This window comes from Dendropsophus ebraccatus, chromosome 9 (assembly GCF_027789765.1).
Source record: "Dendropsophus ebraccatus isolate aDenEbr1 chromosome 9, aDenEbr1.pat, whole genome shotgun sequence".
Classification (NCBI taxonomy): Eukaryota; Metazoa; Chordata; class Amphibia; order Anura; family Hylidae; genus Dendropsophus; species Dendropsophus ebraccatus.
The window spans coordinates 66,947,531-66,973,489 of NC_091462.1; the positions used below are offsets into that span (position 1 = coordinate 66,947,531).

Consider the following 25,959-nt stretch of genomic DNA (forward strand, 5'->3'; position numbering starts at 1 on the left):
AGCCGCACACAGCCCAGATGCCTACCTCAGGTAATTAGCATACAGGGCGCCAGTTTTATAAAGTTACTTTGCGGCTTACACCGGGAAGGAACAGAGGCTATGAAAACACGTGTGGCAAGTGTGCTGTGTGCTCTAACAGCCCATTTCAAAAGCTCTATATGCTTTTTTCCGGTGATTGGTTCCCTTTAATTGATGGATCAGAGAACAGCACATAGCAAAATCGGTAACAGAACCTCGTTAATAAGTAATTGGAAAACGCTTTTTACAGGAAGACATGTCAAAAGTTTTGATTGGTCGAGAAATCAGAGTGCAGCGCATTCTCTGGTGGCTCTGTGTTAGGCTCAGTTCATACTGAGCAAAAATGGCGGAATACCGCTGTGCAAGTGTCCTGCAGTGAGTGAATGGAAGGACGCACGCGCGAGCCATTCACTCAATAAAGGACACTGAGCACTGTGGGATTCCGTGGCAGAGAGCTTCGCTGCAGAATTCTGCCATTTTTGCTCAGTGTAAACTGGGCCTTAGGGTATGTTCACACTGAGTAAAATAGGTGGAATTCCGCCTGCCTCAGTGTGTCATTGCCCATCTATGGGACAGCGAACGCTCCTCTGCTGCCACAGCTCTCCGCTCAAGGAAGTGACATGTCACTTCTTTGAGTGGAGAGCGGCGGCCACGGTAGAGCACTTGCTCTCCCATAGAGATGCTATGACACACGGAGGCAGGCAGAATTCCGCGGCGGAGAGTTCTGCCACAGAATTCGCCCTTAGGGTATGTGCACAATGAGGAAAAGGAAAGGTATTGAAGAGGAATACGCTCTTAATTTCCGCTTGAGTTTAAAGGGGTAATGCGGCGCTTAAACAATTATTCACAAAACACAGTTATACAACTTTGTAATGTACGTTATGTTACTGAATGGCCCCCACCCACACTAGACCCGGAAGTGTAGTGCTCTATACTCACCTGATACAGAGAAGGGGGCCATTCACATACATTACAGTTCCTATAGAACTCAACAGGGGCTCAAATACTGCTTGAATTCCACTCGACTTTCACTCAAATTCTGCCAGAGCTGAATAGGCAAGAAATTTCAAGCAGAAAACTTTCCTCTTCAATTCATCCCTGAATACTAGCCTATTTTCTCAGTGTGAACATACCCTTATGTAACCTGGGCAGCAAGTCTATAGGACCATCCAGGCCAAACAGACACAAATCAGGGAGAGGAGGGTACAACAGAGAGCTGTCACCCCCAGTCTGAACACTCAGACTCTGACAGACCAAGACTTTATGTCAGAAGTTTTTTTTTCTTTTTTTTTTCCAAAGATGAAGATATTGGCATTTTTGAAGCCTCATTACTGCTGAGTGATTCCCTTTCAGTCTCAGAAAGCAGTTAACTTCTGGAAGGGTTCAGAGGAGCTTTGGGTTTTAAACCAGTGCTTCTATTCCCTAGCTTTCCACTGACGAGCAGGCATGGATGCTTGTCTGCATAGAAGACGGAATTCCGATCCACAATACTACAGGACCGGCCTTATAACGCTGCAACCCGCATAGAGATGTTTCCACTATATCACGCATTACGAGTATTATGAAACCCGATGCGTTACTGAAAAGATTAAAACATACACAGATTACGTCTTCAACACAATAAAGTTATATTTTCAAGGCGTTTTAGGTGCTTCCGGTTACAAGGGCAGGGTGATGAAACACAAGTATGGCGGCCCACACACACACTATGCGAATCGCGCTTTTCGGATCACGGCCTGCATTCAGAATAAAGACATAAACCGAGAGAATCTCACACACACATTACACGTCAGCAATATCACAGCATGAGTAACGAACTGTACCTGGTTCTTGGTGCCCGGTCTGTTCCTTCTCAGCACTGTAGCTCCTTCCGCCATGACCATAGTGACAAAATGTAGCTCCACAGAAAACGCCTAGATGCGGTTATTCCGTCTTCGGAGTGGGCGGGAACATTTCGCCTGTGCTCGGCCCCTTTATGGCTGTACTGCAGATACACGCTATGTAGGTGAACGCTGGACCGAATTGTGCTAGAGAGGTCCTTCCTTCTAGTCTGCTCACTGTAGTAAAGATGGACCCATCTAATTGAGTGTTGAGTGTGAGTCTATGACTTTTTGCATCTTCCAGTGTTCTTGCCGATTGCCAGAATGCTCCTTTGTGATGTTACATGTGTCTAATTATTTTTACAGTTGTCTTTTGAAATCCGCGTTTTATATATATACATCCTGAAAAATGTGAATTTATTCCATGAAACGAAAAAAGTGCAACACAACAGTTGCTGTGTTTATAAATTCACATTTTTTACTATTTGAAGGAATGCTGCAGACTAGAAAGGGGCAAATCAGATTTGGTTTGCGTCATAGGAAGCAAAACTGATGTGCTGCCAGCTCCGTGCAGAGGAAGGATACCACCTGGAAAATATGGATACAGCTATGGTTGTATCCATATTTTTCAGGCGGTCCCCATACGGTATCCTCCCTCTGCACAGAGTCGGCAGGCTGAGGTAGATCGAAAAACAAATCTGTTTCCATCATCTCTACTGCAGACCATTTTTTGAATTATATTACATGGTCCTTGGTCAGAACAACGCCGCTGGCACCAACTGGGCTTATGTAGGACCCCTTCCCCTTCATACTTTGGGAAAATCCATCCAGATTTTTTTCCAGACGCATTTCTGAGCCCATAGTATTATATTATAGTATAGTATAGTATTATTATAAGTCCTAAAGGGTGTCTGTTCCGAAAAATGGATCAGGATTTTTTAGATCCTGTCCTATTTTTGTCTGAAATTGCAACACGGATACTCCCATAGAAGTTCATGGAAGCACCAGAATCCTGAACGCTTACCTGATCAGGCCGGGGCTGGTGATGGGTGACAGTCTAAGTCGGATAACTGCAGGGAACGCTTGGCACAATGACACCCACCCCCGGCAGTGGTCATCATTCCCCCGCCATCCCCAGGGACCAGAAAGACACAGCGCCAGGGTAGCGGGAGCGATCCTCCTTCTCCTGCCACCCCAGGAACAGGGAGAGACACATGGCGAGGGCCAGGGCCGATTCTAGGTTCTATGCTGCCTGAGGCGAAAATTGAAACTGCGCCCCTTCCCCCGCAAACACAACTATATACCAGCAGTGAACATTGCATATATAACTACATACCAACAGTGCATACAGAACTATATAACAGAAGTGCATACACTAAGGGTATGTTCACACTGAGTAAAACAGGTGGAATTCCGCGGTGGAACTCTCCGCCGCAGGATCCCGCCTGTCTCACTGTCCCATAGCCCATCTATGGGAGAGCGTGCGCTCCTCCGCAGCCGCCGCTCTCCGCTTGAAGAAGTAACATGATACTTCTTTGAACGGAGAGCGGCGGCTGCAGAGGAGCATGTATAAGTGCCAGTCTTAATGGTGGTGACATATGGGGAGCCAAGTGTTAGAGACCCCCAAATAGTATAGGTCTCAGACGGCCTAATACTGCCAGCTTCAGACCCTCAATAATACTGTTAGCCTCAGAGACCACCTTACCCATATCATCATACTACTCCCCCCTTCATCCTCCTTCCCCCTCCACCATCATACTACTCCCCCCTTCATCCTCCTCCCCCCTTCATCCTCCTGCCCTATCATCATACTACTACCCCCACCTTTATCCTCCAGACCCTCCATCATCATACTACGACCCACTTTATCATCCTCCTGCCCTTCCATCATCATAGTATAACCCCCCTCATCCTCCTGCCCTTCCATCATCATAGTACTACCCCTCTCATCCTCCTGCCCTTCCATCATCATACTACAACCCCTCTCATCCTCCTGTCCTTCCATCATCAAACTACAACCCCTCTCATCCTCCTTCCTCCTCCATCCTCATAGTACAACCCCTCTCATCCTCCTGTCCCTCCTTCATCATACTACTACCCCTCTCATCCTTCTGCCCTTTCATCATCATAGTATAACCCCTCTCATCCTCCTGCCCTTCCATCATCATACTACTACCCCTCTCATCCTTCTGCCCTTCCATCATCATACTACTACCCCTCTCATCCTCCTGTCCCTCCATCATCATACTACTACCCCCCTCATCCTCCTGCCCTTTCATCATCATAGTATAACCCCTCATCCTCCTGCCCTTTCATCATCATACTACTACCCCTCTCATCCTTCTGCCCTTTCATCATCATACTACTACCCCTCTCATCCTTCTGCCCTTTCATCATCATACTACTACCCCTCTCATCCTTCTGCCCTTTCATCATCATAGTATAACCCCTCTCATCCTTCTGCCCTTCCATCATCATACTACTACCCCTCTCATCCTCCTGTCCCTCCATCATCATACTACTACCCCCCTCATCCTCCTGCCCTTTCATCATCATAGTATAACCCCTCATCCTCCTGCCCTTTCATCATCATACTACTACCCCTCTCATCCTTCTGCCCTTTCATCATCATACTACTTCTCCCTTTATCCTCCTCCTGTGCCTTCATCATCATACCACTAGCCCCTTCATCTGTATTTAAAACAAAAAAAGCCATACTCACCTCACCAGTATGGACCTTCTAGTCTTCCAGGGACTCCTCTCCCGCTCTGCATGGGTGACATCACTCGCGCTCGGCAGGGGGCGGGGCTTCCCGCGGCAGGGGGCGGAGCTTCCCGGGACATGGTTTTGCCGGGGCTGTCTCGTCAGAATCAGGACAGTCCCGGCAAAACCTGAGGGCCCCCACCTGCTCCCCTCCTCACCATCTGGACCGGGATCCACCGCTTCTCCTTTCCCTCGGTGACAGGAGAAGACGCCACACAGGCCCCTCCCCCAGGCCAGGTCACAGCGCCATACACGCTCTCTGTTGTACAGCATTGTGACCTGGCCTGGGGGAGGGGCCTGTCACCCAGCGGATGCCGTACAGGGGAGAGGATTATAGTGTGAGTGGGGGCGTCCTCTCCTGTCACCGAGGGCCACGAGTCTGACGGCAGTGCATCCCTAGAAGCTGCAGAGCTGCAGCTTCTAGGGATGCGGAAAGGGGGACACCTGAGCGGGCGGCGGGAGTCAGATGACAGGACAGAAGTTGCCGCCCCTAAAGGGACCCCAGAATGTGCCGCCTGAGGCGGAATACTCATTCCGCCTCATGGCAGAAGCGGCCCTGGCGAGGGCAGTAGCCCACCATCCCCCCTTCACCTGGATCAGAGAGTGAAAGCACTAGTTCATCAGGAGCGGTCCTCCATCCACACCCCCAGGGCAGCGATCCTCCATTACCCCTCTTACCCTGACTTCAGCAGCGGTTCTCCAGACCCCACCCCTCTTTCCCTGACCTTGGCAGCAATCCTCCATCCCCAGCTCCCCCATCCTCCCCAGACCTCGGCAGCGATTTTCCATCTGTGTGACCCTCCATCTCTGCTGTGATCTCCCCTGGACAGCCAGACCTGACCAGAGAAGGCCAGAGTAGGAACCAGGAGAGGAAGTAGCACGGTACATGAGAGGGGAGACGGTAGCACAGTACACTAGGAGACATGTGGGTACCATAGTTGCCAGGGCCTGAAAAAGAGTGAGGGACTGCCAGTTGGAGGACACACAGCTTTTCCAGCATCTTATATCATGGAGGTCACTCAGCTTTCCTAGCATCTTGTATAGTAGTAAGTATAATGGAGGTCAATCAGCTTTCCTAGCATCTTGTATATTAGTAAGTATAATGGAGGTTACTCAGCTTTCCTAGCATCTTGTATAGTAGTAACTATAAAGGAGGTCACCCAACTTTCCCAGCATCCTACACTTAGTGTAATGGAGGTCACTCAGCTTTACCAATATGCTGTGCTCAGTATGCAGAGGGTCACCCAGCTTTCCCGGCATTTTGCAGTCAGTATAATGGAAGTCACCCAGCTTTTCTAGCATCCTACTCTCAGTATAATGGAGGTCACTCGACTTTCCCAGCATCTTATATTCAATATGATGGAGGTTACCCAGCTTTTCCAATGTCTTGCACTCATGTGTATAATCCTAACTGTAAAATCCATACAATGAGGACAATATACAGAAAATTTCAGAAAAAAGGGAACTCAGATGACAACACCCCCCCCCCCCCCGGCAAAACACACCCACAATAGACCACACCAACAATAAGCCACACCTCTCGTTGTGAAAGCCTAAGTGTCCCTAGAAAAACATTTCAAACGTTGGCAACTATGGGGTACATGTGATATATATTAAATGTATGTTGGCATACTAAACCATATTGAAAACACTTTTTCTTTCCTGATCCGGAAATTCTGAAGATAAAAACTGATTAGGGTCCGTTCACACTACGGAAGCGGCAGCGAAAATCCGTGCAGAACCCCCCTGCCGAATCCTGCCTTTTATCTGTTTGAATGATAGGGCTTGTGCGAGCCTTCCAATTCAAACAGATAGAAGGCAGGATTCGGCTCTAGCAGTGGCGTAGCGACTGCGGTCACTGCCGTGACCGGGCCGCTACCAAGGGGCCCCTCCCAATCCCTCTTGTGACCGCAAGCAGTGTTTTGCTTGCGGTCACAAGAGGGAGGCTGGAACTGACCCGCAGCTCCCTGGCTCTGTCCCCAGCCCCGGCAGCACCACGCACAAGTGAACTCTGTGTGCGCCGGGGAAGTACTTCGGCACAGGCGTGTCACTTACACGCGCCCCCCTGTTCCGGAAGTAACAGCCCTGGTGCACACAGAGCTCCGTGGTGCATGTGCTGCTGGGATGGGACAGAGCCTGGAAGCCGAGCCGGGGGCCAGTTCCAGCCTACAGGAGAGAAGAGCCACGACGGGAGAGCGAGGTGTCAGGTGAGTTGTTGTTTTTTTTATCTTTTATCTGCGTTGCACAGACTAGGGGGCAACTATAAGGGGGGTAACTAGGGGGCATCTATAAGGGGGATGACCATGGGGCATCTATAAGGGGGATAACCAGGAGGCATCTATAAGGGGGATAACTAGGGGGCATCTATACGGGGGGGGCATCTATAAGGGGTATAACCCGGGGGCATCTATAAGGGGGATAACCCGGGGGCATCTATAAGGGGGATAACTAGGGGCATCTCTAAGGGGGATAACCAGGGGGCATCTATAAGGGGGATAACTAGGGGGCATCTATAAGGGGAATAACAAGGGGGGAGCATCTATAAGGGAGATAACATAGGGGGCCATCTATAAGGGGATAACATAGGGGGAGCATCTATAAGGGAGAAAACATAGGGGGGGCATCTATAAGGGGGACTCCATGGAGGGTGTATGCAATAGGGCATGTACTATAGTGAATTACACAGAGGGGGCATAAACTATAAGGGGGATCACATAGCGCCAGCCTACCCACCTAATGAGGGCACAAAGGGGACAAGACAGGTGTGCAGTTTGTATAGAGATGAGGATGGTGAGTGAGGAGCCTAATATGTCTGTCTGGCAAATTCTGTGGATTCGTTGCTCTGAGAAGATGAAAAGGGAAGAACTCTGATCAGAAGACGTCCCCTGTAAGTCACCGGATATAACTGCACTGTAATGTATATGATGTACAGAACCTGTGTAGAGCTGAGGTTACCGCTATATGACTTGATGAGGTGATATTGGTCTTTGTACAGTCATGGCCAAAAGTTTTGAGAATGACACAAATATTATATTTTCCCATGATCTGCTGCCCTCTGGTTTTTATGTGTGTTTGTCAGATGTTTTTATCACATACAGAAATATAATTGCAATGATATTATGAGTAACAAAAGCTTATATTGACAGTTAGAATGAGTTAATGCAGCAAGTCAATATTTGCAGTGTTGACCCTTCTTCAGGACTTCTGCAATTCTCCCTGGCATGCTCTCAATCAACTTCAGGACCAAATCCTGACTGATAGCAGTCCATTCTTGCACAATCAATGCTTGCATTTTGTTGGTTTTTGTTTGTCCACCCGTCTCTTGATGATTGACCACAAGTTCTCAATGGGATTAAGATCTGGGGAGTTTCCAGTCCTGTGCCATTTAGTTATCACCTTTGCTTTATGGCAAGGTGCTTCATTATGCTGGAAAAAGCATTGTTGATCACCAAACTGCTCTTGGACCGTTGGGAGAAGTTGCTCTTGGAGGACAGTCTGGTACCATTCTTTATTCATGGCTGTGTTTTTAGGCAAGACTGTGAGAGAGCCAATTCCCTTGGCTGAGAAGCAACCCCACACATGAATGGTTTCAGGATGCTTTACAGTTGGCATGAGACAAGACACCTCGTTTTCTCCGAATAAGCTGTTTTCCAGATGTCCCAAACAATGGGAAAGGGGATTCATCAGAGAAAATGACTTTACCCCAGTCCTCAGCAGTCCACTCCCTGTACCTTTTTCAGAATATCAGTCTGTCCCTGATGTTTTTTCTGGAGAGAAGTGGCTTCTGTGAGTCTCCACCTCACAGTGCGTGCAGATGCACTCAAACCTGCCTGCTGCCATTCCTGAGCAAGCTTTGCACTGCGGGTAGCCGATCCCGCAGCTGAAACACTTTTAAGAGACGCTTCTGGCGCTTGCTGGTCTTTCTTGGGCGCCCTGGAGCCTTTTTGGCAACAATGGAACCTCTATCCTTGAAGTTCTTGATGATGCGATAGATTGTTAACTGAGGTGCAATCTTTCTAGCTGCGATACTCTTCCCTGTTAGGCCATTTTTGTGCAGTGCAATGATGACTGCAAATGTTTCTTTAGAGATAACCATGGTTAACAGAAGAGAAACAATGATGCCAAGCACCAGCCTCCTTTTAAAGTGTCCAGTGGTGTCATTCTTACTTAATCATGACAGATTGATCTCCAGCCCTGTCCTCCTCAACACCCACACCTGTGTTAACCCTTAGGGGACACAGCCAGTTTTCATTTTTGCGTTTTTGTTTTTCCCTCCTCGTGTATATAAGGCCATAGCGCCTGCATTTTTCCACCTAGAGACCCAAATGAGCCCTTATTTTTTGCGCAACTAATTGTACTTTGCTATGGCAGATGTAATTTTTGCCTAAAATGTGCCGGGAAACCAGAAAAAAAATTATATGTGTGGTGAAATTGAAAAAAAAAATGTTTTTTTTTTATTTGGGGGGGGGGGGGGTTGTTTTTACTATGTTCGCCCTGGGGTAAAACTGACTCATTATATATGTTCCTTAAGTTGTTACGATTACAACGATATGTAACATGTATAACTTTTATTTGATTTGATGGCTTGTAAAAAATTAAAACCTTTTAAAGAAAATATATGTTCTTTAAAATCGCTCCATTCCCAGGCTTATAGCGCTTTTATCCTTTGGTCTATGGGGCTGTGTGAGGTGTCATTTTTTGCGCCATGATGTGCTCTTTCTATCGGTACCTTGATTGCGCATATATGACTTTTTGATCGCTTTTTATTACAATTATTCTGGATTTGATGCGACCAAAAATGCGCAATTTTGCACTTTGGGATTTTTTTGCGCTAACGCCGTTTACCATGTGAGATCAGAATTGTGATTAATTAATAGTTCGGGCGATTACGCACGCGGCGATAGCAAACATGTTTGTTTATTAATTAATTAATTTATTTTTATTTATAAAATGGGGAAAGGGGGGTGATTCAGACTTTTATTAGGGGAGGGGATTTTGTGTTATTAAAAATACATTTTTCTTTTACTTTATACATATACTAGAAGCCCCCCTGGGGGACTTCTAGTATATGCACTCTGATCTCTCATAGAGATCCATGCAGTATAGTTATACTGCATGAATCCATGAGATCGGTGTTCTATTACTTTTGGCTGCTGCAGCCAAAAGCAATAGAATGCCGAGCCGGGATCAGCGCCATTACGGAGCAGACCCCGGCCCGGGATGGATGCGGGGATCGCCCCCCCGCAATCGCGCCGCAGGGGGGCGATCCCCCCACTAGACCACCAGGTATGGAGATTATCAAGTATTTAGAAGCAGCTGTCAACTTTGACAGCTGCTTCTAAGTACTTAATTAGCGGGCACGGCGATCGGACCGTGCCCGCTAATAGCCGCGATCCCGGGATACACGCGGCACCCGGGATCGCGGCAGTTCAGAGGGGGGTCGCCGCGCGACCCCCCTCTGAACTCCCATAGCGGCACGAGGACGTTCAATAACGTCCTGGTGCAGCTATGGGTTAATGGAACAATTACTGAAACAATGTTAGCTGGTCCTTTTATGACAGGGCTGCAAAGATGTTGAAATGTGTTTTGGGGGATAAAGTTCATTTTCTTTATAACATTCTGGAGTATATGCAAATTGCCATTTTAAAAACTGAAGCAGTAGACTTTGTAAAAATTAATATTTGTATCATTCTCAAAACTTTTGGCCATGACTGTACAGTGGATGTTATTCAGTAGCAGCGGTGGTGTTATTTAGTAGCAGCGGTGGTATTAGTCAGTATGTGGTGATATTAGTCAGTATGTGGTGATGTTAGTCAGTAGCAGCGGTAGTATTAGTCAGTAGCAGTGGTGGTGTTAGTTACTATATGGTGGTATTTGTTACTTGTAATCTGGTACTTTGTTTTATTGGATTTAGTCTACTGGATTTGGTCAGTAACCATATGGTGGCCATGGTGTGGCGGTAATATTTGCCCCTTGTATACTGTTATTATTGGTAATATTGGTCTCAGTTTACAGGATTTGGTAAGTAACTGTATGGCGGTAATATGTATGGTGATTATATTTCCTATATACTGGTATTATTGGTATTATCAGTTTTGAGATATATATATATACCAATAGCATCGCTTTGTCGAGGAATGGGGGGCCCAAAATGACCTCTTGCACCAGGGCCCAAGAGACATTAGCTACGCTCCTGGGCTCGAGTCAGCGTGTGGGAAGGTTCTGCACGGAATTTCAGGGCGGATTCTATAGTTTGAACGGGCTATTACTATCCGTAAATCCTGATGCTTTCCTGAAGCCTTTTGAGGCCTCCTGACCATGATTTTCTGATGGTAAAAACTGACACGGACATGTGAAGGAGGACTTAGGCCTTCACATGTCCCGAAAATCCACCCAAATTTCTTAACAGGAATAGGGTTACATTATAGATGGACACCCTTCAGGATTTTTCTTAACCCCTTAAGGACCGGAGCAAATTTTATGAATATGACCTGTGTCACTTTATTCATTAACTTTGGGATGCTTTTACCTATCCGGCTGATTCTGAGATTTTTTTCTTGTGACATATTGTACTTCACATTTCTTGTAAATTGGAGTCGATACTTATAACGAATCTTTATGAAAAAAAACAAAATAATGTGAAAAATTTTGAAAAAAATGCATTTTTCCAACTTTAAAACTTTTCTGCTTATACAGAAAATGGTTATACCACATAAATGATATATTAAATGCATTAGCAACATGTCTACTTTATGTTGGCGGCATTTATTAAACTATATTTCATTTTTTTAGACAATAGAAAGCGTAAAACGTTAGCAGCAAATTTCCAAATTTTCAGTAAATATTTTTAGGGACCTGTTCAGGTTTAGGCTATGTTCAGACTATGTAAGTGTGCGGATGTATAATTTTTTTGTCCGTACATGTCCGGGTGGTCTTGCGTCCGTGTTTAAAAAGCACTTACGGTCTCATCGTAAGAGTACGTCCGTAGTGTTATGCTTGGTTCGACCCGGCCGAAAGCATGTAATTTATTCATGAATCTGCCCCCGGCCCAAATAAGCACACCCACATCCCTATAAAATCTACGCCCACTCGCGAAGTGCGCCTATATGCTTTTTGTCTTTGGAAAAATCGTGAAAATATTAATGATGTCTGGAACTAATGCTCCCTATGGTCCTGCCCGAAGAATGAGGCTTCTGCGCAAGCACCAGCCCCTGGTGCTTGGTGTGTTGTGGAACCTTCGGCATTATTATCTGCGATTGTGTGTAAGTATTTATTTATTCCATTTTTTTTTTTTTTTTATGTCAAGCTTTATCCAAATGTTTTAGAAATAGCGTTACTAATTGTTTAGGATTAGAATCAGTAAACATTGCTTTAATGTATTGTTTCTGCAAGCTCCCTTAAGTACTGTTGACAAAAGGTCCTTAAATGCAACAGTTGAATACCTTTCAGACTAATTTACATGTGTTAAAAAAATTTTTTTTTAATTTTTCTTATCAGAGGCGAGAAAACGAACTGCAGCGCCGTAATCATGTTGGACGGCGCTATTGGGTGCACCCCATCAACCTACGTAGGGAGACCCGTGGCCACATCGGTTGCCTGTATGACGATTTGCGCTGGTAGTTTTTTTTGTAAAAAATGTAGTTTAATATTTTAATAGAATATCATAATTTTTACTTTACTGTAACAAATTTTTTTTTTACAAAACTCCATAATGTGCATTATGTCCATTCGGTTATTTTTAGCCTTACAAGCTTTTATCTAAATTTCAGCATTTGTTTCCCTCTGACATCTTCGTATGATCTGTGTTTGTGTGTAATATTTCTGAGAAATATATTTCTACATTTGTTGCAGTCATCCTGATAAATTCCAGGCCTTCGTCCGCCTGCCTATGGAGGCCTTTGATAATTTGCTTTCAATTTTGAGCCCACATCTCCAGAGACAGGACACCTACCTGCGGAAATCCATCCCTCCTGTGGCCCGTCTGCTCATAACGTTAAGGTGAAGAGGCTTTTGTTGATGTTTAAGTATTTTTTCATGTATTAATTTAAATGTATTTTTTGATTAAAAAAAATATATCTAGAAATATTTTATTAATATATATATATATTTTTTTTATTCCAGATTCTTGGCGACAGGGGAGAGTTATGCATCGTTGCACCTCCAATTCCGGGTTGGTAAGTCCACCATCTCTGGAATTGTGAGGTGCACGTGCGGCGTGATCTGGGAGCATTTGCAGCCCATCGTGATGCCCAGTCCGACCCGGGAGATTTGGTTGCAGTCAGCAGCAGGCTTTCAGTCTGTGGCCAATTTCCCCAACTGTATAGGGGCGGTTGATGGTAAGCACATACGTGTGAAGCAACCACCGCGATCAGGATCACAGTATTTCAATTATAAGAAATTTTTTTCTGTGGTCCTGATCGCGGTTGTTGATTCCACGTATCGTTTCCTGGCCATCGACGTCGGCTCCTATGGCAGTACTGGGGACTCCCGGGCGCTACTGAGATCAGAGTTTGGGAGGCGAATACTGTTAGATCGCGTGACTCTACCTCCTCCCACTCCTCTTCCGGGTACCACGCATCCCGCTCCATTCGTCATGTTAGGGGATCAAGCCTTCCTTTTACTGACCAACCTGCTGAGCCCTTACCCACGGAGAGGGCTGGATGAACGGGGGAGAGTATTTAACCGGAGGCTGAGCCGGGCACGTAACTTCGTGGAGTGCGCCTTCGGAATCATGACTAGTCAGTGGAGAGTGTTTACCACTGCCCTGCAGTTGAACTTGGGCACAGTTGACATGGTCATTAAAGCTGCCTGTGTTCTCTACAACTACCTTCGGGACTATGCCACCCCCCCCGGATGTGGACGTGGAGACACTGCCAGCTTTTAGTGCCCCTGTCAACTATGGCCAAGGGAGACAACTCAACCGCGGGATAGTGTTCAGGAACCTCTTTGCTGACTACTTCATGACTCCTGAAGGCGCCGTGCCCGTGCCCCTTTCACAGCCTCCGTTATGAGCCACGGCCACAGGACTGATGTTTTTCTAAGTTCTTTTCTACTAAACAATGTGTCTGGCTTTTCAATGTATGTCAACCATGTAGTGTCTGGCCACATAGTTGTAGTGTGCTAAAATACACATAACCTCACTAGATCTACTAATGGGCAGGAATTAGCGAGCAAGGGCAGATCCTGCTAATGTTCAAATTGAATAGTCCTTTCAACCTAGTGTGCAGAAACATTGATGTGAGCCAAACATGTGTGTTTCCTATGGAGTGACCAGCAGGGTGCGCACTATATGTAGAACTTTATAGTCTGGGATATGTAACAGGATCTGATATCTTCTAGGGACACAGCCCATCTCACTTGTTACCAATCACCATTAACACACCACATATATCCCTCCACCCATCACCCAGGTGCGGCAGGTGGATGGAGGGATGGATGTGGTCTACTTATGTAGTTGGTTCTGTGTACGTTTATATAGTCTCAACGTTTGTAGCTAATTAGCACATGCTGGATGTGCTGCAGGAGGATAGTTCTAATAATATCTGACACATTGCTCTATGTAGAAATTTGTGTGGCCTGATCCTAAAGATTAATTTAGTAAACTATTATTGATCATCCCAACCCTCTCCTGCTCTGGCCACTTCCTGCCTTGCCCACAGATGTCAGCAGAGAGCAGTGTCAGACTTTAAAAACACAGAATAGCAACATTCACTACATCTTCGTATGCAAAGTATCAAATGTATTGTTTATAGTATTTAGGTGTTCCTTAGTGGCAGTCAGTAATTATTAATGTGTTTTGAATGCTTAAACACAGAAACCTAAATAACTAAAATACAACAATTACGCTAACAAACATATATCTCAAAATGGATTTATTACATGTAAAAGCAAAACATAGATCACATGATAGTGTGTCTGGGTGGATGTGGCAGAGGGTGTGTGACCACTACTTTTGACCATGTTGACAGGAGGTTGAATAGTGTGCAGAGGCAGTAGTCTGGCCATTATGTGAAGGCCACAGCCAGCCTGACTGTAGGCTGCCAACACAACCATAAAAGGGACATCCCCATCCCCCCAAGCTCTTTCTGTCATCCGTAGCTAATGGGATGCCAGACCTTGTAAAGAGTCTGTTGTTGATGTGGTCCTGGTGCGCAGAAATGTTATGAAAAGATGAATGCTAGTAATCCTAGGTTGGCATAAGGGCCCTACAGTCTAGCAGACAAGGGGTGGTGTTGGTTGAGGTGAGGAGAGGGAGTGCGGGCCGCACACAAATGTTGTTGGACGGTCAAGCCAGATGTTGGCCTCCCTCGCTAGGCTCCACAGGGCCCTCTTGCCATCTTGGTGGTGGAGTCATGGGCAGTGCCTCTGGAAGATGAGGTTCTTCATTCTCTTCATCCGATGAGGCCTCTGCTGGTTGCTGAACTAGTTCTGCTCTGAGGAGAAAAGAACACTGGTCACAATCTGTCATTACAAAATAGGTTTTATACATTGGTGGAAGTCCAAATAAACAATATGCATCCAATGCAGTATGTTACTCTGGTTGGTTTAGGAATCTTTTCTTCAATATGTTCAATGTGTCACACTTGAACTTTGATCACTACATTCACACACTGGTACCCCAAAATGCTGGTCTTCACAAACCGACCCTAGTGGAACATTGTTAGGTCCTATGGACACATTAGGTCCAATGTTTCAACATTCTTACTACAGTCCATGCTATTGGCCAAAATTATACTTACAGTTATGTATTCTATCCTGGACTGATCAAAAGCTGTTCTAAAGGCGGTTATGCCACGCTGCATTTGTTAATTATCTTGTGTCCAGCAGGGGGCGCATGATCTTACCTAAGTATATATTACTCTAAAGTGTTACATAAATATAGTGCTCCCCCTGCAGGACCCTCAATGTATATAATCTCTGTAAATTTAACACATGTCTATGTCTGCACACATAAGACACTGACCTACTTCTGTCATCATCTGATCCTAGCATGGACAGATGCAATTAAGACACACACTTACTGGCGCCGTCTGCTGGCATTCAAAATGAAACGCAGCATTGGGGCAAAACGCAAAGAGGCCAGTTCTTCTTGTGAGGCCCCACGCCTCATCAGCTGCCGTCGCTCCCTGATGAATCTGTCCCTCACACTGGACCACCTGGTCTCCACATGTTTGGCTGAAAGCAAAAAACGTACAGACATTAGTAATATATGAGCGTCAGGTGACCATAACAGTATAGTTTCTTGTTTGCCATAGTGGATAAACAACTTACCAATTATGAACTTCTGTAATCTACTATGCTTGTCCCAATCTGGGTATACAATCCGGGCAACCTCCCTCCATGCGGCACTCCGCCTTAGCCGGCTTGTGTACCCAGGCGCAGGCCCGTCCCATAGCAGTGGCCGAGCATGGTTCTGAAAAAAAAAAAATTCAGTAAGGTCTTGGAAACAATGATAGATTAAGGTAATAGCTAGTCGAGGAATTTTCCATGCTACACGCCATGTTTCAGCCAAAATAGTACGTCACTTATGTGGGTGGGTTCTCGAGCTTCCCGTGCAGCTTACTCCCTCCCTCCCTCCTCCCTCCCTCCTCCATCCATGATGTCTGCTGGCGGCACATATCATATACACAGTACACTACTACTCCCATCATGTGTTAATAGAATTAGGCTAAAATACATCTGCTTAGTACTAGGGAATGGCACCCCACAATCCGGCGCGGGGGGCTGGTATCGGATAGCGACTCGGGGGGACACGCCTCCTCTCTGTAGGATCGGCACGTCAGCACTGGGCGTAGCGGGGGGGGGGGGGGGTGTGACAATTGTGTGTCCTATGCTTGGCTAATGGCTATGTGAGACCATGTAACGCTGGTCAGCTTTGCCATTTTTCCACCCCAAACCCATAGGAATTACACACAATCGTAGTTACATTAACTACTATGAGCGATGTATCGTGCCACAAAATCACAATGGACAATCGGTCCGCTTAAATAAATATTAGATACCATCTTGTCGTCAGAAAATTATATAATTTTTTTTTTTTTCTAAACAACAGCCTGTAATTACATATCTTACATTTTGACATTAAATCACCCGGGTTAAAATCTAAGCATTCTACCTAACATGCATGTAAATGTTAGTGACACAACAACTCAAATTAATACATCAAGTCACAGGCACACACATCGCTTCTCAGCCTCCAAAGGAGACTATAAATATGTGTATATCGAAGAGCTTACCTATCTAGAACGGACGCACAACACCTCATTAAAAACTTACTTCCAATATTAGCTTTACCACGTCTATTATAGAGCGATCAATAACCATCTCTGGGTCCATCTATCAGCCTTTACTGTAAAACAAAATTATTCAGCCAGGTCGTGTTTCAATGTGCAGATGTTCAAATCCAGACAAATCATAAATAACCTTGGCTTCTACCCATAGGAACCAAAAATGATACATTTTTTATCTCCATCCAGTCACACCACGGCCTAGCTGAAGCCTGGGCACAAAGACTTCTTACATTCATCCCTGTAGTTTATGGAATGTTTGAAAGTAAACAAAGCACAAAAAAGATAACACCGTGAGGAATGTTTCAGAAACCGCATTTCTATAATGTCTAACCTTAGAAAAGGAAAAATATTTATTCTATCAGGCTATGTCAATGCAAAGTGTCAATCCTGCTCTCCTCACATAGGTGCAACTATCGAGAGTGCAGGGTGCCACTCAGCAACATGCACTACCAATGCTATATAGCATTAGGCCACTCCTACAAGAAATGGGCCACCAACACACACCATTCCTTTCCCTTCCGGCCCAAAAGGCACCTGCAAAGGTCTAGGACACATGTCCACTCTCAGAAAAGGCTGAGAGCACACCTGTACCAACGATACCTCATACCCAGCCCTCAGGCCAGGCACTCACTGGTCGTCAGTTAATCTAAAACAAAGGTGTTATCTCCAGAAGGAGAAAACTGGTGCGTAGGGATGAAATTACCACAGAACAACAGGTTTGTTATGATACATTTTTTATCTCCATCCAGTCACACCACGGTTTAGCTGAAGCCTGTGCACAAAGACCTCTTACATTCATCCCTGTACTTTCTGCAATGTTTGAAAGTAAACAAAGCACAAAAAAGATAAGAACACCGTGAGGAATGTCTCAGAAACAGCATTTCTATAAAGTAGAACCTTAGAAAAGGCAAAAAAATTTTTCTATGAGGCTATGCCAATACAAAGTGTCAATCCTGCTCTCATCACATAGGTGCAACTATCTAAAATGCAGGGTGGCACACAGCAAACTGCACTACCAATGCTATATAGCAGTCGCCCACTCCTACAAGAAATGGGCCACCAACACACACCATTCCTTTCCCTTCCGGGCTAAAAGGCACCTGCAAAGTTCTAGGACACATGTCCACTCTCAGACAAGGGCGCGAGCAGACCTGTACCAATGATACCTCATACCCAGCCCTCAGGCCAGGCACTCACTGGTTGTCGGTTACTATACAACAAAGGTGTTATCTCCAGAAGGAGAAAACTGGTGTGCAGGGATGAAACTACCACAGAACAACACATTTGTTATTCCTAGATTCATTCCTTACACCCCTTTGTTGGCACCTGTCCTAGCTGGTTGCGGCTTAGGCCCCACTATTTCAAGGTTCCTTTCTATATTGAAGCTACCGAACCTGTGGATCAGCCCAGCCACTATGGCCCTTTGTGAGCGAGCACAATGATTTACATATGCAAATACCAAGGCCTTTGCGCCAAAGAGCAATGTTGCTTGGAAATCTAAGCTAGCTTTCAGCTTTGTTACTGCCAGGGTTAACACATTTGTGATTAGCATATGAAATTGATGCTTTGTATTCAATCATAAAAACTGTTGTAATCTGGATACACGGATAATAGTGATGTCGCATTAATGCTAATGATTAAGCTAAACAAACTGCACAACCAGCTAAGGTTTTTAGAGGACATGTGAAATCATGAGACATTACATAGAAATACCCATGTAATTGTATTCCTAAACATTGTCAGACTTGTCAAGCAATCTGATCTCACAACAGTGAAGTAAAAGTTAGATTTTGACAGAGGGGGAAGGGCGCAGGAAGCTCCAGCTTACTGCATACAGATCATTGGATTCTGCTGCAGTCTTCACAAAGCACAATCTCGTGGTCCAGTCTAGGAGCACACTATCATATATTCCTCGAATACACACCATGAAAAAAGCCTCGGTCACGGATTAGCGTAGTGCCAGAAGATGCTTAGAAAAGGCTGACACTATTGGGAAATGTGACATATACATCGTGAACACACATCCATCAACTGCACTATGCGCCATGCCAAACAATCATCTGCATAACAATCCAAAAAAAAAATGTTACGTCTCTTAACACATGTGAACATATCCTTGATGTATCATTGTAAAGGCTTTAGGCCTGTCCATATTGCAAATGGCCACTTTATTGCATAGCCAACATTGAGTCTGCTCGATTTAATTATTGCGTTGAGGAAAAGCGCTACATTCCACAACCCAATCGAGAGACAATAACGCTGATGTGTGTTGAAGAATGTAAATAATTCAAAAGTCCTAGACAACGTATCAGTGTTTTTTCATACAAAATAATACTAGCGATTTTCTTGATGATCATGAAGGTAGTTATGATGTGCTGAAAAATATAAGTGAGATCTGTAATTTTTTAAAATAAATATATCATGTTCTCAATCAAATCTCAGATGCAAGTGATTATAGTCGAGAAAAAAAAAAAAATTAAAAGGACATTTTACACACAAAGATTAGGTGCCAGATTATCAGTCAAAGATATAAATCCAAAGGCAGGAATGGATTTAAAAAGAGGACACATCTGAGGCTTTCATTTATGAGCTGATCTCTGTTTTTAGAGTCCATTTCTGTCCTTGGCAGCAAAAAATTTTCACATAGTGTTTCAGGTCCAAACAGTGGCGGTCTTTGGCACCAAGCACCCCAAGCGATCGCTTGGGGCCCCCACCATCCAGGGGGGCCCCCACACTCCGCTCTTGTGCTCAAGACCGCTGGACAGGGACACTGCCCCGCTCGCTGCTACCATCTGAACTGTAACTATGAGCACTCGTAGTATAAGTGTTTGTTTTATTGCGTTATATACTATATGGGAGGGGGACCCCCGGACGAAGACTACGAAACGCGCGTTGGGGTGGTGGCGTCCCGGAGGATATATACTGAAATTACCTGGCAGGTACTGTATCTATGCTGTGTCTCCAAGACAATTGGGGTCAGGAATACTTACAGGCAGCCTTGTATTAGGATGTATGGTCAGACGGATTAGTACTGCTTACAGATATGCACTGGCACTTTACATGATCTGCCTATGTAATGGTGTGTTTAGTTGGTCGGGGACACAGCATGTGCAATAATAGTATAGCATAAATACTACTTGTGGGGATAGCCACTGTTCTTTAATGTTTCGTTTTCTCTTTTTTAAAGAATGAATTGTTTTTAATATTGTATTTAATTAAGATTTTTATTTTTTTGACTACATAAGTTCAGCATTTTCTCCTTTCTTTTTGGACAATTATATGGGAGGGGGAGCACACAGGGGTCTGTTCAACTGGGGTAGCGCACATCGGGGGTCTATATAAATGGGGGGAGCACACAGGGGGGCTATATAACAGGGGGAGCACACAGGGGGATATATATAACTGGGGGAGCACACAGGGGGGCTATAGACTACTGGGGCTTCACAGAGGGGTCTATATACTAGTGGGGGCAGCACACAGGGGGTCTATATACTATTTGGGGCAGCAGAATGGGGTCTATATACAACTTGGAGAGCACAAAGGAGGTTTATATCCAAGTGGGGGAGCACACAGGGGGCTATATACTACTGGGGAGCATACAGGGGTCTATATACTACTGGTGGGGCACACAAGGGGTCTATATACTACTGGTGGGGCACACAGGGGGTCTATATACTACTTGGGGAACATACAGGGGGTCTATATACTACTGGTGAGGCACACAGGTGGTCTATATACTGCTGGGGGCAGCACACCGGGGGTCTATATATACCTGGGGGAGCACACAGGGGTCTGTATACTACTGGGGGAACCACACAGGGGGTTTATATACTACTAGAGGAGCACACAGGGGCCTATATCCAAGTGAGGGAGCACACAGGAGGTCTATATCCAAGTAAGGGAGCACACGTGTGGGGGGGTAAATATCCCTGAGGGAGCACACAGGGGGGCTACATACTAGTGGGGGAGCACACAGGGGGTATATACAACTGGGGGCAGCACACAGTGGGTATATATGAGACTGGGGGCAGCACACAGGGGGTCTATATACAACTGGGGCAGCACACAGGTCTATATACTTCTGGGGGAGCACACGGAGTGGGGGGGGGGGCTATATATAACCGGGGGAACACACAGGGGTCTATAAACTACTGGGGGAAGCACACAAGGGGTATATACTACTGGGGGCAGCACACAGCGGTCTATTGTTGTGGATCGCGTGTCGAGGGGGGGGGGGGGGGCCCAGACACAACTTCGCTTGGGGCCCCAGAAATGCCAAGACCGCCCCTGGGTCCAAAGGTCCCCTACACACAAGAAACAGGCGCCCTGGAGATATGAAAAGGCAAGATTTATGATTGTACATCTTTCTAACTTTGTTTGTTTAAATGAGGATCTTAGCAAACTGTTTTTTCAAACAGAGTGTACCATGTCACCACAGTAAGGTGTCCTCAGGGACATGGACCCTACTCTAACCTAACACAAAATGACCTCTCTGGGCCAGAAGAAGCAGACCACTTGCCATAAAATAACAAAAAAAAAAAAAAAAAAAAGAAATAAAAAAAAAAATTAATATAAAATAAAAAATATGATGTATTGCCTCATACATCAAATACTAGAAATCATAAACGTGGTAGGTGACGAGAAGCCCGAGAGCGCCGTCCACGCCGTGGTTGGCGCCTAAGAACGGCCCTAGTACCCTCAGATGGAGGTGGCATGGCACCAGGTGGCTCTGGGGAAACTGCTGGGGGGACAGGGGGGGACAGAGGTGGGGGCTCAGTGGTCTGAGGGAAAAGGTTCACCTCCTCCGGGATACGTGGCCTCCGTAAGTGTAAACCATACACAGTTTGTAGGATGTGGCCCACGTAGGAAGGGTCGGGGAGAGTATCCGGGTCAATCTGCTCGTGGCACGTCATGACGAAGTCCATTACGAGCCTCGCACTCCGTGCCACAATAGTAGGGAGATCCCGTAAACGGGTTCCCAGATAGTGGCAGAAGAAGTCATTCTGGTCATCTCCCCCATCAAACCGCCTCACAAACTCGATGACAGAATGATCAACCTCAGTCAATGCTGACTCAGGTTCTTCTAGGTCCCTGGGCCGCCTGGTGGTGGTGGTGGTGGACCGCGTCAGTGGCTGACGTGGCCTAGCTGCCAGGGGCACACCACTGGGAGCCGCACCCGATGTGGACAGTGCTGCAGCCTCCTCCTCTTCGGGCATGGAAGTAGAGCCAGAAGGTCCTGGCATCTGCTCCGTGCCCTCAGAAAGAGTCGGGCTGGCTGGCTCCTGTGATGGCGGTGGCGTGGCACTCTCCCCCTCCTGCTGGGGTGCTTCAACGTCTGCACCACCAGCATCCTCTCCTCCAGCTGGCTCCGAAAAATTGCCACTGATTCTGTGGAGAGACAGAAAGGTTAGAGAATCTAGACACATTCACAAAGTCACATTTGTTAATGTTTTTTTTTTTTTACTATTTGCTAACATACAGTATGGTTCCATTTGCTATTTGGTAACAGGAATACATTATGTAGTACTATCAGCATCCTAGGTCAGGACATACAACTGTTTATTCCTAGTCTTTCTGATTAGTGTGTTCTCAAATAAAAAAAGCCGCATATTGTTTGAATAATTGCCCCTTTCTCACTGTGCCAACAATGCTCTCATCTTCATGGCATGTTGTGGCCATGGAAGCATTCTTGTGACCACACAATAACAAGTGTTTTCTCATGTCGGCCATCATGGAGAGGGGCGTCAGTTAGTCATGTCACCAGATACAGAAGCGTCCAGTAACAGGGCTCTGTACCTGTCATTGATCCCCGCAGGCCACACTGACAGTGACAGAGCAGGAGACCGCCCAGCATTGAGTATTCAGGAAGTGAATAGTGTGAGGCGACCACCAGCTCTCTGACTGCTTTGTACAGTAGGACACTAAAGATTGAACATTATCCGCTGGATGGAAAAGGGCATTTCATTCACCATGCTTACTGACTCTGACACCTACAGCACACGCTGAACAACTGAGGGAGTGACCGTGATATGAGAAATTCACAATAATTGGATATTTAGGTGTAGCTCCATGACAGAAAGTCATATATTTTAAATTAATTAGAGGATGCTGAAGCATGAGTGAGAGTGGTGTGTAAGCATTTGGTTAACTGTGTGAGCAAAGGGGCCTATTGGGATTGATCAGGATAGATTAACCCTCTCTGTACAGTCACATACACCATCATGAAGGCTAATAAACATGACACAACTAGGCTAGGTTCAGACTATGTAAGTGTGCGGCTGTATAATTTTTTGGTCCGTACATATCCGGGTGGTCTTGCGGCCGTGTTTGAAAAGCACTTACGGTCTCATCGTAAGAGTACGTCTGTAGTGTTATGAGGCTTCCTGGCTTGTTTCGCCCCGGCCGAAAGCATGTAATTTATTCATGAATCTGCCCCCGGCCCAAATAAGCACACCCACATCCCTATAAAATCTACGCCCACTCGCGAAGTGCGCCCATATGGTTTTTGTCTTAGGCAAAATCAGCCAAAAATTGAGAATGTCGGGCAATAATACTCCGTATGGTCCTGCAAGAAGAATGAGGCTTCTGCGTAAGCCCCTGTTGCTTGGTGTCTTATGGAACCTTCGCCATTATCTTTTCTCAGTAAGTTGATAGATAAGCACTGACCTTTCTGAAACCTGAATCCTGCGTTTTAGGTGCCCAGAGAGTCTACAAACAGCTGACCTTCATGTCACCTCTTCCTGCTCCCTCATCTCCCTCGGCCCCTCCCCCCTTCATAGGCTTATAATGGAGAGAGCAGAGCCCGTCTTCACTAGCTTCTCTGTAATGAAGATGTATTTGCCTGATAATGCACAGATAAGAAGTCAGGGGGGGAGGCAGGGAGATTGCTTCTTGAGTACAGAAGGAGGCTTTTTTGGCTGATAAAACCTAATACAGAGTTTCTTAAAAACGCTTATACTTCGGATTTCTGCAATAAAAAAAAACATGACAGTTACGCTTTAAGTACTGTTGACAAAAGGGTCCTTAAAGTGTCACTGTCGTGAATTTTTTTTTTGCAGAAATCAATAGTCCAGGCGATTTTAAGAAACTTTGTAATTGGGTTTATTATCCGAAAAATGCATTTTTATCATGAAAAAGCAGTTTGAAGCTCTCCCCCCTGTCTTCATTGTTCTCCTATGGAGAGAGCTAAAGAAAAGACCAAAACAGGACAACAAAGAGTTAATCTACAAATCCCTCACCCATTATCTGTTCTGACCATCACCAGTGACCTGTCTGAGCTCAGATTACAGCTGTCACCCAGCTCCGTGCCTGTAATCCTCTGTTATCTGCTTTCTGCTGCCGGCTAACTCCCTCCTTCCTCCTCCCCCCTCCCCTCTCCCTAGAGCAGACAGGGTACGTCTCCTGCAACAAGTCACAATTTTCTGATTTTTCAGAGTGGATGAAAAAGAGGAAGGAGGGGGGGACCTGGGAAAAGGCTTTTTACATGCAGATAATGGCAGATTTGGCTAATAAACCCAATTACAAAGTTTCTTAAAATCGCCTGGACTATTGATTTCTGCAAAAAAAAAAAAAACGACAGTGACTCTTTAAATGCAACAGTTGAATACCTTTTCCGACTAATTTACATGTGTAAACAAAGATTTTTATATCTTTTTCTTCTCAGAGGCGAAAAAACGAACAGCGGCGCCGTCAGTATGTTGGACGGCGCTATTGGGTGCACCCGATCAATCTTCGGAGGGAGACCCGTGGCCACATCGGTTGCCTGTATGATGATTTGCGCCGGTAGGTTTTTGTTATAAAAATGCGGTTTAATATTTAAAGCTAATATCATAATGTTAACTTTACTGTAACAGAATTTTTGTAACAAAGTCCATAATGTGCATTCTGTCGTTTTTTTTTTTTTTTTTCGCCTTACAACGTTTGATGTAAATTTCAGCATTTGTTTCCCTATGACATGTTCGTATGATCTGTGTTTGTGTGTCATATTTCAGAGCAATATCTTTCTTCATTTGTTGCAGTCATCCTGACAAATTCCAGGCGTTCGTCCGCCTGCCTATGGAGGCCTTTGATAATTTGCTTTCTATTTTCAGCCCACATCTCCAGAGACAGGACACCCACCTGCGGAAATCCATCCCTCCTGTGGCCCGTCTGCTCATAACGTTAAGGTGAAGAGGCTTTTGTTGATGTTTGACTATTTGTTCATGTATTCAGATTCTTGGCGACAGGGGAGAGTTATGCATCGTTGCACCTCCAATTCCGGGTTGGTAAGTCCACCATCTCTGGAATTGTGAGGTGCACGTGCGGCGTGATCTGGGAGCATTTGCAGCCCATCGTGATGCCCAGTCCGACCCGGGAGATTTGGTTGCAGTCAGCAGCAGGCTTTCAGTCTGTGGCCAATTTCCCCAACTGCATAGGGGCGGTTGATGGTAAGCACATACGTGTGAAGCAACCACCGCAATCAGGATCACAGTATTTCAATTATAAGAAATTTTTTTCTGTGGTCCTGATCGCGGTTGTTGATTCCACGTATCGTTTCCTGGCCATCAATGTCGGCTCCTATGGCAGTACTGGGGACTCCCGGGCGCTACTGAGATCAGAGTTTGGGAGGCGCATACTGTTAGATCGCATGACTCTACCTCCTCCCACTCCTCTTCCGGGTACCACGCATCCCGCTCCATTCGTCATGGTAGGGGATCAAGCCTTCCCTTTACTGAACAACCTGCTGTGCCCTTACCCACGGAGAGGGCTGGATGAACGGGGGAGAGTATTTAACCAGAGGCTGAGCCGGGCACGTAACTTCGTGGAGTGCGCCTTCGGAATCATGACTAGTCAGTGGAGAGTGTTTACCACTGCCCTGCAGTTGAACTTGGGCACAGTTGACATGGTCATTAAAGCTGCCTGTGTTCTCCACAACTACCTTCGAGACTATGCCCCCCCGGATGTGGACGTGGAGACACTGCCAGCTTTAATGCCCCTGTCAACTATGGCCAAGGGAGACAACTCAACCGCGGGATAGTGGTCAGGAACCTCTTTGCTGACTACTTCATGACTCCTGAAGGCACCGTGCC

The 25,959-nt window shown here is 45.7% G+C and overlaps 1 protein-coding gene across 2 annotated transcripts in view; it reads right to left on the reverse strand.

The window, feature by feature from the left end:
• Positions 1 to 1,976, reverse strand: part of MOB4 (MOB family member 4, phocein) — a 116,198-nt gene extending 114,222 nt beyond the window's left edge. The window contains exon 1 of one of the 2 annotated variants that reach the window (XM_069985336.1): positions 1,842 to 1,976. In XM_069985336.1, the coding sequence (XP_069841437.1) occupies positions 1,842 to 1,901 (60 nt within the window). In that variant the 5' untranslated portion in view covers positions 1,902 to 1,976. The remainder of the gene's footprint in view (positions 1 to 1,841) is intronic. The other variant, XM_069985335.1, reaches the window with a different exon arrangement.
• Positions 1,977 to 25,959: the final 23,983 nt, after the last annotated feature.